Source organism: Vombatus ursinus, unplaced genomic scaffold, assembly GCF_900497805.2.
Source record: "Vombatus ursinus unplaced genomic scaffold, bare-nosed wombat genome assembly UNPS02014841.1, whole genome shotgun sequence".
NCBI classification, from domain to species: Eukaryota; Metazoa; Chordata; class Mammalia; order Diprotodontia; family Vombatidae; genus Vombatus; species Vombatus ursinus.
Window position 1 is genome coordinate 23,916,645 of NW_020954619.1, and position 20,384 is coordinate 23,937,028.

The following is a 20,384-nucleotide window of genomic DNA, read 5'->3' on the forward strand; positions in this document are numbered from 1 at the left end:
GAGAGAGAGAGAGAGAGAGAGAGAGAGAGACAGAGAGAGAGACAGAGAGAGAGACAGAGACAGAGACAGAGAGAGACAGAGACAGAGACAGAGAGAGAGAGACTAGCACTAGATTTATAGATCTGGGAGTAATTTGCATAGAGTCGATAAATAAGCCCATGGGACCAGGTATGTTTACAAAATGAAAGAGTATAGAAAGAGAGAGGGTCTAGAACAGAGCCTTAGGAGACACCTATAGTCAGTGGGCATGATATGAGATCCAGAAAAGGATACTGAAAAGGAACTGTCAGACAGGAGGGGAAATGAGAGGGAGCATTGTCATGAAAATTCAAAGATTTAGAAAGTATCCAGGAGGAGGAGGTGGTCAGTGTCAAATGTTGTAGAGAAGTCACAAAGAATGATGATTAAGAAAAAGTCATTAGAACCCAAGATTTTAGGCTGACATTAACCCTTAACATGATTTAATTTCTAACCAAATTAACCCTGGCACTGGTTACAAGGTACACTGCAAAACCTCTCATCATGTCCTCTGGATGCAGTGCATACCTAGTTCCCAATCACTTTTTTTTTTCCATCTTCTACCTTTTGTCTCTTAGAGCTATGCTATTCAGTCCAGCAACTGGATGAATAGGATTAACTAAAATATATAGGTTAAAAACATAAATGAGTTGACTTTAAAGATTTCAAAAAGCAAAGTAACCTTTAAATGACACACTGCAAACAATCTATGCAAAGCTTGCCTACTACTGTAGTCCATGAAGCTCAGGAAATCCAAAACCATGCTTTTCAACAAGGGATTACAGTAAACAGTGCATTTACAATAAAAAGAAATGCCTCTTAGTTCCTAACGTCACTTCTATAAAGATGTTTTTTTCTCCGTTATATTTTTATTGGCTATTACAGATTTTTGGTACCTAAGTCATTAACTACGTAAAATTTGCATTACATCATGTTAACAAAATATTTTATATAACCATGCTTTAGACTTAAAATGTCTTTAGGTAAGTTTTTAGCTGTAGCAAAATGTACTCGAAGTACTCTCAGCTTTTTTATTCCCATGCCATACTTAGAAATTGAAACTTGTCTAATTTGCTTGTAGCTTCATTTATGGCTTTGTTCTTACTGAGGTACACAAATATTAAAAAAAAAACTCTAAGGTCTTCCACCCAGAAGCCTGTGTCTGCTTTGATTGAGTGGACAGTGACTCAAGACTTATTGGACTCAGTGCTGTCTAGAACATATGTTCTCTAAATAACGGCAAAGCAAAATGGCTTTAAAACTTCCTATCATATCACTCTTTGCAGATGATATAATGATATACTTGGAGAATCCTAGAGAAGCAAGTAAAAAATTACTTGAAACAATAAACAAATTTAGCAAATATAAATATAAATATTTATATAAAATACTTAAAATAAACCCACACAAATCATTGGCATTTCTATATATTACTAACAAAGTCCAAGAACAAAAGATAGAAAAAGAAATTCCATTTAAAGCTACTGTAGACATTATAAAATATTTGGGAGTCTACCTGCCAAAACAAACCCAGGAACTATATGAACACAATTACAAAACACTTTTCACACAAATAAACTCAGATCTAAATAAGTGGAAAAATATCAGTTGCTCATGAATAGGCCAAGCTAATATAATAAAATGACAATTTTACCTAAATTAATTTACTTATTCACGCCATACCAATCAAACTACCAAAAAATTATTTTATAGATCTAGAAAAAAAGAATTATAAAATTCATCTGGAAGAAAAAAAGGTCCAGAATATCAAGGGAATTAATGAAAAGAAATGCAAAGGAAGGTGGCCTAGCTGCACCAGATCTTAAAATTGTATTATAAAGAAGCAATCATCAAAACTACTTGGTACTGGCTAACAAATAGAGTGGTGGATCAGTGAAATAGGTTGGATATGCAAGACACAACAGTCAATGACATTAGATTTGGCAACTGAGAAATCGTGTTTGTAGGCAGCAATAGGGAAGGAATGGGCAGCAGCAGTAGCAATAATAATAATAAATACTGACAATAACAATAGCTAGCATTTATAGAATACTTTAAGGTTTGCAAAGTGTTTTACAAATATTTCATTCATCCTCACAACAACCCTGGGAAATAAGTGCTATTATTAGCCCCATTGTACATATGAGGAAACTGAGGCAAACAGTGATAAGTGACTCACCCAAGATCACACAACTATTAAATATCAGAGTTCAGATTTGGACCCAGGACTTCCTGCCTCCCAGTCCAGCCCTCTATTTATCGTCCCAGTCACCTGCCTCATTGAAACTCCCAAATAAAGGTAGAAGATAGAAGAATACAGAAAGAGGTTGGTGAGTACTGCTAGAGAAAATAAGAAAGGATGGGATCAAGGGTAAATGTAAAGGGATTGGATTGAGTAAAGAAAAGAACTAGTTGTTCATCAGTTTGCAATAATGAAGGAGAAGGGAGAGAAGGGATAGCAGGGAGAGTATGAGATGAAGTGATATGAGAGAGTTTGAAACAAATGGCCAATGTTTTTTTTTTTTTTTTTTGGTGAAGTACGATACAAGGTCTTTAGCTAGAGAGTGGAATGAGGAGGAGGGTGGGAACTGTGGCAATCTTAGGAGAGACAATTTGGAACAATCTCTGTGGTGAGTTAGAGAGGGAGTCAATGAGAGAAGAAAGAATTGCACTGCTATGCGTTGCTGTAGGGAGAGGCCAGCAGAGATTAGGTATCCGAAGTTTGCAGTGGACAAAGTTATCACAGTTTTATGACTTCCAGCTACAATCAACAACACCTGAGGAGCAGAGGAGGCAGAGTAATTCACAGTGAAAGTTTGGTAAGCATGAACAGCAACAGGACTAGGAAGCAAGGAATTCAGGAGCAGAGGACAGTTAAAGCTGAACTAATTCACCCATGGGTCAAAGATGGGAAGGGGAGGGAATGCGGATGACAGCCTCTACAAACTTCACACTTAAGAATATCTTATCACCCATTCTCTTATCAACTTTGCTCAAGATGTAGGCTGAATTATCTTCTAACGATATCTGTAGGAACCTAAATTAACCTCCCAGTTGGGTGATGGACATTATATTTTTGTTCCCCACTCCTCAATATCCCATCCCATAATCAGGTGCTGGACCTGGAGACTGGAAGGCCTGGTTTTCAATCTTTTCTTAAACATTTAGTAGCTCTGTGACCCTACGCAAATCATTGAACCTATCTGAGCCTCAATTTTCTCACATGTAAAATGAAGGGCTGGACTTGATGTCTTCTTAGGTTCCTTCTTACTCTCAATCTATGATCTTATGATCTTTCTCTCAAGAGTTACAAATAATAATCCCAAAATGTTATTTTGCTTTTAATACAAGTCACCATGGCCTGCTGTTTTAAATATATATAGTATTTTAAGTATATTAATCTAGAAAATCCAGCCCTTTCCCATGGAAATAATGTCTGAAACTAGAAATAGGGAACGAACCTGTAATTTTATTGATTTAGGAAACTGCCAGATATAGGGACTCCCTCTCCTAATATAGGTCAACACATCCTTTACAACTTGACTTCCTAGAACACTGAGAAGTTAAGACTTACCCAGGGTCACTTAACCAGTATGTGTCAGTAGAGACTTAAGCCCACCAGATCTTCCTGGTTCTAAGGCCAGCTCTCTATTACGCTAAGCTGCTTCCAGGTTAAAATTACTGAGCTATATGAAACAAAGATCCCTTGCCAGCTACTGTTGTGATATCACAACTAGGAAGCCAGGTTTCAAAATACATGAAACCAATACAGATCAATTAGACTGCAAACAAAGCACTACCAAAAGGAATGTGGTAAGCACTTATTAAGAGCCTACTAAAGGGGGCAGCTAGGTGGCACAGTGGATAGAGCTCGGGCCTTGGAGTCAAGGACGACCTGAGTTCAAATCTGATCTCAGACACTTGACACTTACTAGCTGTGTGACCGTGGGCAAGTCACTCAACCCCAATTACCCCACCAAAAAAAAAAAGCCCACTATATGTCAAGCACTATGCTAAACACATTACAAATATTATCTCATTTGATCCTAATAACAACTCTGGGAAGCAAGTGCTATTATTACTTCCATTTTACAAAGCTGAGGAAACTAAGGCAAATAGAAGTTAAATGACTTGCCCAGGGTCATAAAGCTATCTGAGGTCATATTTGAACTCCAGGTCTTTCTGACTCCAGACCCAGTGCTCTATCCACCCACCACCTAACTGCCTCGAGGTAAGTTACTTTTCTTATAAATTATTATTCTTATGATCATTATCAAATGATCCATCTTATTATACAATATTCTCTGCTTGGTCCCATTAGGAGTTCATAGAGTTGAAAAGTTTTCTCATGTGAAATTAAATAATGAATTATTAGAGGGAGAGATACAATTGGAAGTATATATAAGAACAAAAGATACCAATAAAAATTTGTTTTTGTTTTTTAAAATATTCAATATAGTTACTTCACCCAAATAAAGAGTTAATCACTAAGATTCAATATCTTAGTTCTAGATGAACAACTCACACAATCTACTTCACAGGCCTGTTGTAAGGAAACAATGTATCCAAATATGTTAGTTTTGTTATTTAGCATTTTTGCTCATATTTAATTATTTCATAATACACATACTTGTATGTCCCACTAGTTCTGATATGAAGGACAACAAAGTCTTAAAAAAAAAAAAAGAGGGTTGTATTGTTAAGAACTATTTTTCAGTATATGGTAGCCATTAAAGTTAATTCTGCCTTGTGAAAATGAAACATTGTTTCTAGCATTCAAATAACAAGTAGTGATTAACACTATTCAAGTTTTCACCACATGATATTCCAGAGGATATGTGTAGTAACATAAGATTGATTTTATCCACACAGCCTGCTACAGTGCCAGGCATATAGTAGGTACTTAATAAAGGCTTGTTGATTAACTGATTGATGTATGTACATACTCTTACTTCCAACATGTTTATAATCTGAATAAGACTTTAAAACACTAACTAAAGTAGCTATTAAAAGTAAAAATTACTTTTTACCATGTTATTACAGCTAGAAACATTTTTTGGATATTTTCTGTCTTAAAAGTTGTAATTGTAGCCATGACAGGTAGTAAATAGAGGGCTATAGGACTCCCACGATGATGACTACCTGAAAAATATAAGACAGCTCCCACACACCTATTCCAGAACCTAAAAATTATACTAAAACAAGTTATGATCAAGAAATACAGGGAGGCAGAGCCAAGATGGCAGAGGGAAAGCAGTGGCTGTCTTGAGCTCTCTCCCAAAGCCCTCCAAATACCTAAAAAAAGGGCTCTAAACAAATTCTAAAGCAGCAGAATTCACAAAAAGACAGAGTGAAACAAATTTCCAGCCAAAGACAGCCTGGATGGTTGATTGTAAAGGTATATCGCACCGGGCAGGGAGAGGAGCACAGTTCAGCATGGGCGCGCAGGCCACAGCGACCCTGGAGCAGGCCTCAGAGGACTGAATCTTGGGGAGCTGTGGCAGTTTCCAGACTTCTCAACCCCTGAACGCCAAAGACAACTTAGAAGGTCAGTGGGAAAAGTCTGTGACTACGGTGAGATAGGAGCTAGGTCTCAGCCACCAGTCTTGAGCGCAGCTCAGGGCAGCAGCTTTTTCCTGAGCTTCCAGCCCACAGACTGAGGGGGAATCGAGTGGCTGATCAGAGGGGGATTACAGGGATCTCTTTGCCAGTGCTGAGGCAGAAATCTCTTGCTTTACCAATGCTTGGATCTGGGTCACATTCTGAGGGGTGGTCCTGGGGCAAGGAGGAACGCTGGTGCGGTGGAGCTTGTTGTGGTGGTGGAGAGAAAACACCTCGCCCCTTACCTTATCATACCACCTTGGAAGAACTGAAAATTTACAGGTCCCTAGAAGTACCTCTGAAAATAGCTGTACAAACCCTTGAAGCTCGGGGCAGTACACTCTTCACATTGGAAGCAGACTCTTAACTTAACAAAGAGCTTAAAACTCAAGTAATTGGCCGGGATCATGAGTAAGCAGCGTAAAAAGAGTCACACTATATTATCTTACTTTGGTGACAAATAAGATCAAAACATACAACCAGAAGAAGACAACAAAGCCAAAGCTCCTACATCCAAAGCCTCCAAGAAGAATATGAATCAGTCCCAGGCCTTGGAAGAGCTCAAAAGGGATTTTGAGAAGCAAGTAAGAGAAGGAGAGGAAAAGCTGAGAGTCATGCAAGAAAATCATGAAAAACAAGTCAACAGCTTGCTAAAGGAGACCCAAAAAAATACTGAAGAAAATAACATCTTCAAAAATAGCCTAACCCAAATGGCAAAAGAGGTCCAAAAAGCCAATAAGGAGAAGAATGCCCTAAAAAGCAAAATTGGCCAAATGGAAAAGGAAGTTCAAAAGATTACTGAAGAAAATACTTCCTTTAAAATTAGAATAGAGCAATTGGAAGCTAGTGTCTTTATGAGAAATCAAGACACTGTAAAACAAATCCAAAAGAATGAAAAATTAGAAAACAATGTGAAATATCTCATTGGAAAAAGTGACCTGGAAAATAGATCCAGGAGAGAGAATTTAAAAATTATTGGACTATCTGAAAGCCATAATCAAAAAAGAGCCTGGACATCATCTTTCAAGAAATTATCAAGGAAAACTGTCCTGATATTTTAGAACCAGAGAGCAAAATAGAAATTGAAAGAATCCACTGATCTCCTCCTGAAAGAGATCCCCAAAGGAAAATTCCTAGGAATATTGTAGCCAAATTCCAGAGTTCCCAGGTCAAGGAGCAAATATAACAAGCAGCCAGAAAGAAACAATTCAAGTATTGTGGAAACACAATCAGGATAACACAAGATTTAGCTGCTTCTACATTAAGGAATGGCAGGGCATGGAATATAACATTTCGGAGAGCAAAGGAGATAGGATTACAACCAAGAATCACCTACCCAGCAAAACTGAGTATAATCCTGCAGGGGAAAAAATGGTCATTCAGTGAAACACAGGGCTTTCAAGCATTCTTGATGAAAAGACCAGAGCTGAATAGAAAATTTGATTTTCAAATACAAGACTCGAGTGGAACATGAAGAGGTAAACAGGAAAGAGAAAATCATAAGAGACTTATTAAGGTTGAACTGTTTACATTCCTGAATGGAAAGATTATATTTGTAACTCCTGAGACCTTTGTCAGTATTAGGGTAGTTGGAGGGGAAAAAATTATATGTACTTATATATAGGTATAGATAGATAGATAGAGGGCACAGGGTGAGTTGAAAATGAAGGGGTCATATCTGGAGAATAAAATTAAGGGGTAAGAAAGGAATATACTAGGAGAAGGAGAAAGGCAGAGGTAGAACGGTATAAATTATCCCACAAAAAAAAAACAGAAAAGAAAAGGCTCTTATAGTGGAGGGGAAACAGGGGGAGGTGAGAGGGAATGAGTGAATCTTATTCTCATAGGATTTGACTTAAGGAGGGAATAACACACACACTCAAGTGGGTGTGGAAATCTGTCTTACCCTACAGAAAATAGGGGGCAAAGGGGACAAGAGAGTAGGGGAATGACAGAGAGGAGGGCAGATTGGGAAAGGGAGTAATCAGAAGCAAATACTTCTGAGGAGGGACAGGATCAAAAGAAATAATAGAATAAATGGGGGGGCGGGATAGGATTAAGGGAAATAGAGTTAGTTTTTCACAGCATGTCTACTATGGAAGTGTTTTGCATAACTGCACATATATAACCTATATTTAGTTGCTTACCTTATCAATGAGGGTGGGTGGGGAGGGAGGAAGGGAGAAAATTTGGAACCCAAAGTTTTAGAAACACATGTTTAAAAAAATGTTTTCACATGCAACTGGGAAATAAGAAATACAGGAAATGGGGTACAGAAATCCATCCTGCCCTACAGGAAAACTGAAGCAGAAGGGGATAAAAGAAGGAGGGGAGAGATAGAAGGGAAGGCAGACTAGGGGAAGGGGTATTTAGAATGCATGCCATCTTGGTGTGGGGAGAGGTGCGAGATAGGGTGAAAATTTGGAACTCAAAATCTTGTGGAAGTAAATGTTGAGAACAAAAAAATAAATAAAAATTACCATTAAAAAAAAGAAATACAGTGAAAAACTAGTGACTTCATCCACCACAGAACTGCACAAAAATTCAGCCAGAAGCCCAAAGGCATAGAAAAGGGGGCTGTCAGAAAAGGCAGCACACATCCTCAGGAATGTCAGCATTCCAGCCTAACCAGAGGGCAGTCAGAGGCAAATGTCAGGCTTTGGGCTGCATCTGGAGGCAACAGGAGCAGAGGTTTCCCATGAAAAAGCCCCAAAGTAGTAAGAAACCCAGAGGTGACCTTGGAAACCATAAAGTGCAGCAGTAACCAGTGTGGGCAGAGCAGTACACATATCAGAATATTGCAGGACCCAGCCAATGGGTGTCTTGAAAACCCAGCACACCAAACCTTAAAAATCCAGGCAGGCCTAACCCTGGGAGGCGGAAGTCAGTGCAGAAATCCAGGGTAAGACTAAGTGAGCCAACCACATCCACCCAAAAGCACAGGAAGAAGTGGAACCTAGCACAAAGCTTCAGTTTAGGAATCAAGGCCAGAGACTTAAGTAAATCAAAGAAAACTCTTACCACTATAAAGATTTAGTGTAGATGCCCAAAAATCCTACCTAGCAGAAAGTAATTTTGTGACAACTACAAGGAGAAACTTTAAAAACAAAACAAAACAAAAAAAAAGATTTTCCACAAGGAAGAAATGAAACAAGAATTTAAATAATGAAGAAAAAAAAAGCTCTGGAGGAAAGAAGTGATTGGAAGAATAGGTTAAAAGAGAAAAGTGGTAACCTACTTAATAAACTCCCTACAAATTACAAGAGACTAAATCAATGACTCCATGAAACAGCAAAAAATACTAAAACAAAATTAAAGAGTTGAAAAAACAGAGAAAAACATAAGGTATCACCTATGAAAAACAATTGCCCTTGAAAATAGGTCAAGCAGAGACAATTTATGTCAGACTCCTTAAAAACTAGGATAAAAAAGCCTGAATATATTTTAATAAATCATAAAAAAACTGCTCAGATCTATTAGAAACCAGGGGCAAATGAAAATAGAAAAATCCACTGAGTATCTCCTAAAAAAAACCAAACCCACAAGAGGAAAATCCCAGGGACATCTTAGTCAAAATCTAGAACTTCCATATCAAAGAAAAAATTCTGTAAGCATCCAAAAAGGAGTTCAAGTATCAGTGAACCATAATCAGGAAGACACTAAATCCAGAAGCTTCCTCTATAACGAGGAGAGCCTGGAATACAACATTCCAAAATGAAAGAGAGGCTTACAACCAAAAATAACTTACCTATCCTGCAAAACTGAATATAATCTCACAGGAAAGAAAAAAGGATCTTTAATGGAATAGAGAACTTTCAAGCATCTCTAATGAAAAGACCTGAGCTGAATATTAGTCTAGACTAACCTAGGAAGATAAATTTATTTAAGCAGATGGAAGGAGCTATATAATGATGCAGTCCTAATAATATAACAGGAAGAGAATAAACAAGTGTCTTTTCAGTACCCTAATGTTTTCAGAGTATTGATGGAGTTAAAATAAGAAAAACAGAGGACCTGGAGTGGTTTGGTTCTCTTCTTAGTGTTTTAAGAGGGTAAAGAGAAGGAAAGGTAAAGGAAATATATTAGTATACAAAGGAGAAAGTGGCATAACTTGTTACTTCTCATAATTTGGGTACATAAGAAGATACAAGTAAGGAGGAAAGACCAGGTGAACAGATATCAGATGAGCTTCACCTTTATGTGAAATAGACAGAGGAGGGTTGAACGCATACAAACGTTGACATACATAGTTTGCTACGGAAACATATCAAACTGAATAGAAAAAAAGCACACAGGATAGGGGAAGTTAAAAGGGAGGATAATAACAGGAAGGGAACAGTCATAACAATTGAGTAGAGGGAAGGAGTTAGTAATAGTGATTCCAAAAAAGGGGATCATTGAAACATTTTTTTAAAATACATAGAAAAAAAGAAAAGGAAGCTCAGGAGGAAGAACAAGGAGGAAAGTTTTGAAAGTAATGTGGAATTGATTATGTACTTTTTTTGAAAGAAAGATATGAAATAGAATCTCAAGATTTCATATGCAATCTTTTTGTGTGCTATTGTTTATATGGACATGCTAATTTGGGAGCTGGGGAATCATTAAGTTCAGAATTTAAAAAAAAAGAAGGCTGTACCTCTCTGTTTCATCCCAAATCCCTAAAAGGTACAAAGGTGAAATTACTTACATGTAGGGGAAAGATTTTCCCTTTTATATTTCATTTCCTGTAATCTCTTTTCCATTGCATTACACTGATCCTTAATTTTAGCCGTGGGACTATATATCAATGAACCATCAGCTTCAAACAATAGAACTGGAATATCATTATCTGGGGAAAAAAATCAAATTGATAAAATTTCTGTTTTAGACACCTTCACACTTAAAGAATGTGATGTTATCCAAGGGTATATAATAACTGATGCATGCAGATATTTCTTTAAAATTAGGTTCTCTCCTCTATTCACTCCAATACATCCAGGGCTATTTTTTAGTCTCTTTAATTTACTACATTTGTTATTTCCTGCATAACTTCTCTTCTGTAGTCTCTTACCCCCATCCACAACTTTTGACTCTATTGCTATCTACAGATATCTCCCACTAAATTAATGAGTTCCTTAAATTTATAATTTTGTTGATGTCATTTTCTGTTAAATCAAAAATTTATGCTAAAGATCAATATTTCTTGAACTTCCCAATTTTGAGTGTCTAATATCTCACCTCCTCCACTTGGTCACACTCAAAATCATCATCATCATTATTATTATTATTTTTGGCGAGGCAATCAGGGTTAAGTGACTTACCCAGGGTCACACAGCTAGTGAGTATCATGTGTCTGAGGCCAGATTTGAACTCGGGTCCTCCTGACTCCAGGGCTGGTGTTCTATCCACTGAGCCACCTAGCTACCCCTCAAAAATTATTTTTAATGATATAAGAATCTCCATTGAGGACATTAGCCACAGCTAAATTCCTAATCATCAAATTAGACATTAAGAGTTAATACAAAAGCAATCTAATAATTTGCTAGTAATTATTTCCTAGCAATACAGCATTATACAATAATCAAACTTTTCAACGTTTAGCTGCCATTGTTTCCCATACACACAATGACACATGAACAAAATCTGAAATTAAATACCAGTAAACGAAACAATGGGAAATGGAAAAAGAGAAGGTAGCTGGTGAGATGGGAAGAAGAGGAAAAAGAAAAGTGAGGCAGCCAAATACTTTTTAAAAATCATTAGATTTGAAATCAGGAAACCTAGCATCTAAGCTCTAGCTCTTCTTTCAATTAGCTTCAGTCACTTAACTGCTATAGGCATTAATTCCTTCATCTGTCAAATGGAATTTCTACCTCTGAAGCTTTCTGATTATACTACACGTGAAGGTATGGGTAATATGGTGAAGTGGAAAGGAAACTGGATTTGGAGTCAGAGGGCATCCTCCCTTCTCTAGTACTTTTGACTTATGTGAATTCAGTTTACTTCTCTGGGCTTTAGTTTCTTTAGCTACAAAATGAAGGAGTTGGTCTAGATTGCCTTTCTGGTCCCTCCCAGCTCTAAACCTAATAGTCAAAAATTTTATAAGCTCTAAACTTTATAGTCCTTTTATAGTCTTTAAGCTCCAAATCTTATAGTCCTAAATGTGTATGAATTTTGAAGTTGGTGGAAAAACATCAACATGTATGATGTTTTAGGGAGTTTCCTCTATAAAAAGCACAATGTATGGGAAAAATCATGTCAGTTTATGACATAGTATTACATTTATTGGTATTGTTTAGTAACATGTTGAGAACAGCAAAGTATCATTAATACTTTCAGTTATTAAAATTTTGAGTGACTAGTTAAAATTTTATCAGAAAATCCTCCTTATATTATTATTTTATTTTGTTATATTATTTCCTATTATTTTCTAAAAATTTTCCCAAAACTTTAGTTTCCAAAACTAAGCATTTTTTGAATGTGGACATCTAACCAGTTCTGAATCCATCTAATTATACGATCTTTTCTTCTTCTCTCCATCTTCTCCACAAGAATAAATGAGATGATAAAAATAATAGTTAACATTTATACAGTGCTTTAAGTTTTGCAAAGTGCTTCATATATTACATTTGCTCCTCACAGTAACCCTGTGAGGTAAATGTTATTATCTCCATTTTGCAGATGAGGAAACTGAGGCTGAGAGAAGTGAAGTGATTTGTCCAGGGTCACACTGCGAGTGGGTGTATGAGGCAGGATTTGAACTCATTATCTTCCTGACTCCAAGTTCAGGACTCTATCTACCATGCCACTTAGCTGTCTCTATAATATATTCTATCAAATATATTGCTAAATTCTAGGTGAACTGGATCTATAAGTATTCTCTTGATATACTAGCTGAACAATCATGAAAAATGGAAATAAGGTTATTCTGGCATGAAGCCATTTTGGGCTTTGTTGTAATCCTGTTTTGTAAGTTAATTTGTAATCATTTCCCTTTCTATATGTTCTTTAAGCATTTTTTAAACGATCTATTCTAGATTATTCCCAGGAAATGAGGTCAAGTTCTCTGGCTTATAGGTAGCAGCCTCTGTTCCTTTTCTTATAGTGTGGTTCCTCTTCAATCTACATGAATCTTTCAGACATCACTAAAAATGGCTCAACAACCATACATACCAGCTCTTTTGGCACCCAAGGGTAGAATTCAATTAGGATACATTCTACTGACAGTGGGTCTGAATCAACTTCAAATACAAAGCATAGCACATTATGTAACTTAATTTACCTATGGCTGTTTTTTGAATATTCAGCTCACTAGCCATTTTCTCAATTTTCTTTTGAAGTCTTCTATCATTTTCTGGTGTTCGGGAAATAAAGTCTTTCGGTTGCATGCACTTGCGCTGTAAAAAACACAATAATATCAACTACCACTATTATATGATATCTGGTTAATATGGAAAAATAACCCTTTCACATATATTTATATTATCTATTTTTTATTTTGTGTTTTTTTTTTTAATTTTAGGCAATTGGGGTTAAGTGACCTGCCCAGGGTCACACAGCTAGTAAGTGTCAAGTGTTTGGTCTGAGACCAGATTTGAACTCAGGTCCTCCTGACTTCAGGGCTGGTACTCTATCCACTGAGCCACCTAGCTGCCCCCTATATTATCTTTCTAAAGCAAGCATGTTATTTGTTGCAGTAATTCTGAATTACAAGATAACTATAGATAATCCCTTATATTAAAAAAACAAAACTACTGATATGGCCCATGTTGTGTTACATTTGACTCTATGATGGTTATATGTGTATAATTGAATTAAGCAGATAATTTTTACAAGAATGACTAAAAGATGTGAGGATTTGCATTAGCTTTTCATAGGAAGAATATCACAAATTATAAAAACCTTAAGAATGGACACATTTGTATATTATCTTTCACCACTACTCCTAAAATCACCTTTTTATAGATGGGAAATGGTAGGATTTTTTCCAAACACATTTTTATATATTGTTGCTGCCTATTTTCAACTTGTGCTATTTTCATCTTTCCCATTAAAGTCTATCTTCTTGTTGAACAGGAATTAAATTTTGTCCTTTCTGTGAAACTCCCCACAGTACCTAGTATTCAAATAAGGTCATCCTCTATCTCTGCTTCCTATTCAGAATCATCCTTTAACCTACAGAAACGTTGGGGGAGGAAGAGTGTTTTGTGACATAAGGAAAGATGCACAAAGTAAAAAGTAAGACTTAATAAAGATATGTTGCCAATTCATGGCAACATTTAAGTGTAAAAGATTCTTCTTCACCACAATTAGCTGAAGGATATGGAAGTGGGATATTGAGATGACTTCTAATCTTGAACCAAAGAGCTTTGGCTTAAAGTGAAATAAATATGAGAGAGATGGTGACTTTTTTCTAAAAGAGAGGTCTGAAAAGTACCACTACCATGCTTTTTACTGGCAAAAAGTTCTTGCTCCCCATTTATTTTAATAGAGTTCAGAGGTTAGAATGGAGACTTCTTGAAAAGTCCCTTCTCACCCTGGATCAGGATCTCCAATTTAAAAAGAATGTTACCAAAACACAAAACAAATAAACAAAAAACACCTGAGAAGTAAGAGACCTCTGTGGAATATCTGCCATAATACCTGCTCATACTAGTTTTCTCTTAATCATTTTATTTTCAACATTACAACACCCTCCTGCCCCTGGCTCAAGTCAACATGAGATCAAAAACAAAACATACAGAACAGCTTCAAGTGAATTTAAATCGTGTCTAAATATGTTCTCTGTGAATATAAAATGTAAAATATGTATGTTCACAATTACAAGAAGTATGCACATTGAAGTTACATATTGTTATATACTCACTTTTTTTTTAATCAGACTTGGTAATCCTTCATTAGTGTTGATTGCTGGAAATAAAGACTCATCAACACGTACACCAGATAATCTGCATCTGTGTAATAAATTTTGTAACTCATTATTACCCTTCAATGAAAATTAATTCCTATTACATTCACAATGTTTAACTTGCAACTATAGCAATTAAAACAATATAAACAAGGTAGCACGGATGGAGGGCAAGCCTCAAAAATCAGAAAAACCTGGGTTCAGATCTCAATTCTGACACATATTGACTGTGTGACTCTGGCCAAGTCACTGAGTATTCTAGGCCAGCAGTACTCAAAGTGTTGTCTGGGGGCCCTTGAATGTCCCAGAGACTCAGGGGGTCTGTGAGGTCAAAATTAATTTTATAATAATACTAAGATGTTATTTGCCTTTTTCATTATCATTCTCTACCAACTGAACAGTGGAGTTTTCCAGAAGCCACATGGTCTGTGAATTACAGATTTAGCTGCAAAAGTGAAGATAGAGTTAAAATCTTGACTGCAAACTTGTACTTTTGCCTAACAAACAGAAGACTCTACAGATGGCAGGACTTGATGTTTTGCTTGTATTCACCCAGTATCAGCACCAACTAATCATCAAAGAAGATGTGTTATGTGAAAAACACAAATGGTGCTGAAATAGTCAAAGTGTTGAATAATTTCATTTGAATATCTTGGTTTATCCTTGACCAACTGTGTTGACATTTGCACTGACGGTGCAAAAGCAAAGGGGGATAAAACAGTGCCATTGCACAAATCAAGGCAGTAACCACACTGTATGAGTCATCATTGTATTCTTCACCAATGGGCACTCAAAGTAAATAAAAAAAATTAAATGCCAGTTTTACTCAATAATATCTTGATGAAGCAATAAAAATTATGAATTGTATTAAGCCTTAATTTAAATATTTGCATGAAGAAAGTCCTTGTGCAACTGTCTGAGTTGTGAGCTGAAGGAGCCACTTTTTTCATGGAATACCATATTTACTTGAAAGAATAACTAACAAGCTAAGATTATTTAGACTTGGGTATCTGGCACATATTTTCTCAAAAACAAATGAAAGAGATGTGTCATATCAAGGAAAACAGATGACAGTATTAGTAGCTAACAATAAAATTCAAACTTTTAAGTGAAAATTAGAATTTTGGAAACCTTGTATCTATCACTGTGAGTTTGACAGCTTCCCGATACTTAAAAGACTTGTATGATGAGATAATAGTAATATAGATATTATATAATGAAATGCATCAATATTTGGAAGATCTCCACAACCTAATGAACCAATATTTTCCAAATGACCAAAGTATATTACGAAATCATGCCTGGATAAAAGATCCACTCAAAGTGTTATACCAATCAAAACACCAAAGCAAAGTATAAGATAGATCAATGGCTTATAATGTACAGAGTACAAAAAATTCATTGATATGGTTTCAGACTCGACATTGCAATTAAGCTTTACAAAAAAACCCACCATTTGTCGTTTTAGTGTAGTATCAAAGAAGATCAAACATTATTTGAAAAGACTAAACACTTCTCCCTTTTTCATCTACACAAGGCTAAATTTTCTTCACATACTTCAACCAAAACAACATGTTGCAATAGATATAATGCAGAAGCAGATAGGAGAATGCAAACTGTCTTCTATTATTTGTTGTTCAGTCATTCAGTCATGTCCCAACTCTCTATGACCCCATTTGGGGTTTTCTTGTCAAAGACACTGGAATGGTGTGCCATTTTCTTTTCCAGTTCATTTTACAGATGAGGAAACTGAGACAAACAGGCTTAAGTGACTTGCCCAGGATCACATAGCTAGTAAGCATCTGAGGTCATATCTGAACTCTGATCTTCCTGATTCCATGCCCAGCACTCTATCTACTACACCACCTAGCTTCTTCATTAATGAGATTTCAAAAAATGTAAAAAAAGTCATTCTTCTCACTAAAAATTTTTTTTTGTTTTGGAAAATAGTTATTTTTCACAAAAATTTATGTTAACATGAATAGGTTTATCATTGTTATTTTTAAATGAACAAACATTTAAAATTTTTTTTATCAGTTTTAATTGCAAGTGTCATAAATATCAATAGACATAATCCACACAAACAAAAGCTTTTTTGATGTCTTCAATAATTTCTAAGAAATTAAAAGGAGTCTGGAGACAAAAAAGTTTGAGAACTAATGTTCTAGGAAATCTCTAAGACCAAAAAAATGTAAAGAGTGCTGGCTTGCATTGGTAGAGACTGTCCTTACCTAGGAACTCCCTACACCAATGAAATTACAGGTCTAGTCACTATCCCTATATATGTCACTTAAAGTATTTCCTTGAAATGTAGTTATTATTAATTATAATTTGACAGTCATGTAGTCATCTAAGGTAATATATTACATATATATGCATATGTATACATATATTTATTTTAAGATTAGGAGTTTGAACTGGTAGAGGTGTTAATGTAGCAACAGACTCAGGTAATTTGCATCCCAGTGGTATTCATTATTTGAATAAGGGTATTCAGTGGTATTCATTATTTAAATAAGGGTATGCAATCAATTAAACAATGTCAAAAACTAAACTCTCTTTTACTAAACACAAGTTCCCTCTGAACTCGTCTGTTTTTCTTAATAAGTGGTACTATCATTCTTCAAAAATCAAAATTCTAGAATCACCCTTGATTACTTCCTTTCCCCAAACATGTAGTCACCAAGTTCTGTCAATTCTCTCTCTGCAGTATCTCTCACATCTACCTCTTTTCATGTCCACTGCCACCCTAATCTAGACTCCGGTCATCTCAAGCTTGAACTACTGTAGGCCTCCTAACTATTCCTCCTGCCTACAGTCTCTCTCCCATCCATGTGCAAAGAAATGATCTTTTCCTTATTGCTGGTGATAAATGGGTTTATTGTTGTATAATTGTTGTTCAGTTATTTCAGTCATGTCAAACTCTTCATGACCCCATTTGGGGTATTCTTGGAAAAGATACTGGAATAGTCTGCCATTACCTTCTCCAGTTCATTTTACAGATGAAGAACTGAGGAAAACAGGGTTAAGTGACTTGCCCAGGGTCACACAGCTAGTAAGTGTCTGAGGCAGATTTGAATTCAGGAAGATGAGTCTTCCTGACTTCAGGCCCAGCACTTTATCCACTACAACACCCAGCTGCCCCATTGTGTATGTAAACTAGTATAAATAGCTTTGGATAAATCCTTTCATCACTGGTTGTTAATGTAGACAAAATGACCCCAGAAAAGTGCATCTAATCAGCTTCTGTCTATCTGGTCCAGCCATGTAATTGGAAGGGGCCAGGAAAGGGAAATCACCTGTGGAATTGGAAGTCAGATTAGATCCGGTCAAAGAGAAACACATGTTAGGATTCCTGCCCCCTCAAAATGACTATTGGCCACACTAAGAGACTATAACAAGACATGAAGAGAGCCTGAGAAACTATGCTGGCCAGTTATAGCTGGATTAACAAATATCTTGGGAAAATATTATCAGACCTCTTTAGGGAGACTAACAGAGCACTGGATTTGGAATCAGGAGAGACTGCTATTTGAATCCCTCCTTTGACATTATCTATATGCCAAGAGTACATCACTTAATTTCTATAGTTTCAGTTCCCTCCTGTGAAACAATAGTGGGTTGGACATAGGATCATAGATCTAGAGCTGGAAGAGATCCTCTAGTCCAGGGGTGGGGAACCTGCAGCCTCCAGACCACATGAGCCTTCTAGGTCCTTGAGTGTGGCCTTTTGGCTGAGTCCAAGTTTTACAGGACAAATCCTTTTATTAAGGGGATTTGTTCTGTGAAGCTTGGATTCATAGGGCTGCACTTGAGGACCTAGAGGGTTACATGTGGCCTTGAGGTCACAGGTTCTTTACCCCGATCCAAAACTCCCATCTTACAAATGAGGAAACTGAGGTCCAAGGAGATTAAATGACTTGCCCAGAGTCAAAGTACTCGAGGCAGGATCTGGATCCAAGTGCTTACATTCCAAAGTCAGTGTATTTTCCACTGTACCAAAGATTAAATGAGATATGTCAAAAGCACTTTGCAATTCTTAAAATGCTATACAAAAATGCCAGGTTCCTATAACCTGACAGTACTATGTTCTTTGAGTTTCTCTAATTTTACCTTATTTCCTTTATCACAGTCATCTTTTTTGAAAAAAAAAAATCATTTTCTGCCTTGGATGAACTAGAGAGAGCATTCATGCTAGGATAGATTGGTAACAGCAGTAGAGATGTGGCAGAGAAACCCAAGAGCTTCAAGGTGCAAGCTTAGCACAAAGTAAAAGAAAAGAAAACCACACATAGGGTTAGGCTGAAGTATGGCTCTGAAAGCTAATTCCCTTCCTATCTGATATCCTTCATTTACACTCTCACACAAACCACTGCCAGACTGATCTTTCTTGAGCAATTCTGCATTCAACAGCCATCTGCTCAAAAATCTTTCCAAACGCCTACAGGATTCAAGGTCCTCTACAACCTGGCCTCTAGTTATCTAGCTTCAATTTTCTATTTCTCCTTGTACAACTCTTCCAAACAAATTGAACCACTCTGGTTGCTCAAAAACAACACGAATATGCCTTTGCTCACACTATTTCCTCTACATAAATTGTTCCCTGTCTAAATCTCACTTATCTTTAAACACACATGACAGGTAATAAATATTTGGTGATTATTGATAACTAAAAACTATAGTGGAGTCACACCATAATAATGCTTATAACCAGGATTTACACAAAGGATCCTTTCATTATCAATTTTCCTTCTCCACAGTGAAAAGATGTATCATTTTATTTCTTAAAATTGTTTCATTAAGAACATATTATTGAACATCAACACAACCAATTAAACAGGTTAGCAACTTTTACATTATAATGACTAATTTAAAGGTATAAAGTATAACTTTTCAATCTAAGTTCACATCAAGATTCTTTCTTCATCCATTTATGTCATTAACTTTTCCTCTTATATAGTCTTAATGTGTAATCTGCTATTCTAGTTCTGCTATCATTGATTTTCATCATTTTATAAAATTCTTTCCAGATTTCTTCATACTCCTCATATTTTATAGTCAAAATGAGATTATAGTATTCTAATGCATTATTTAATCACAATTTAATTGTTCTTCCATTTTTGGACATTTAAGTTACATCCAGTTTTTTGCAATGGCATGATGTTGCTATGAAAATCACTGACTAGACTTGCTCATTTTGCTGTTCTTGGTAACTCTTTCAAGGCATCTAACAAGTGAATTATTAGATCAAACATTATTTCTAACTTTCACTGCGTAATTGCTCTCCAAAAAGATTCTACAAGTTTGAAAATCCACCAGTAATGAATGAATACCTGTTTCTCCACAACCCCCACTTGCCCAGTGTTGGGTTTCATTGCTTATAAATTATATCCCAAGGTACTTAGCCCAAACAAACATTATGTATTTGTCACAGTAGGATGTGACACCACAGCACAGAGGAGGACAGCTGGAGGAGGTATTTGGGAGATTATAGAGGAACATGGTCACATCATGGTATATTTCTTTCACAGGAAATGGCTGATAGGGTATCTAGACAGAGAACTAGCTACTTCCTTTGCAATGTAATTCAACTAAATACTTTCTACCACATCCAAGGCACTGGGTTAAGAATTTTGGGAATATAGAGATGCACAAGACAGTTCTATCCTTAAGGAGCTTACAGTACAGTAACTGACTAATCAGTAAACATCTATTAAGCACCTATTATGTACCAGGCCTTGGAGCTACAAATAATGAAACAATTCCCATGCACAAGGAGCTTACACTCTAATGAGGGAGGCAGTTACATGTAAAAGTATATAAAGTAATTGATATCATACTGCTTGCCTTCTCAATGGGTAGTGAAAGGGCAGGAGGG

At 36.3% G+C, this 20,384-nt stretch overlaps 1 protein-coding gene across 6 annotated transcripts in view; it reads right to left on the reverse strand.

Moving 5' to 3' along the window:
• MCPH1 (microcephalin 1) overlaps positions 1-20,384 on the reverse strand; it is a 330,808-nt gene that overhangs the window by 289,505 nt on the left and 20,919 nt on the right. For all 6 annotated transcript variants that reach the window (XM_027840318.1, XM_027840317.1, XM_027840314.1 and 3 more), the window contains 3 exons: positions 14,465-14,552; positions 12,881-12,995; positions 10,307-10,447 (listed from right to left, as the gene is read on the reverse strand). In XM_027840318.1, the coding sequence (XP_027696119.1) occupies positions 10,307-10,447; positions 12,881-12,995; positions 14,465-14,552 (344 nt within the window). The remainder of the gene's footprint in view (positions 1-10,306; positions 10,448-12,880; positions 12,996-14,464; positions 14,553-20,384) is intronic.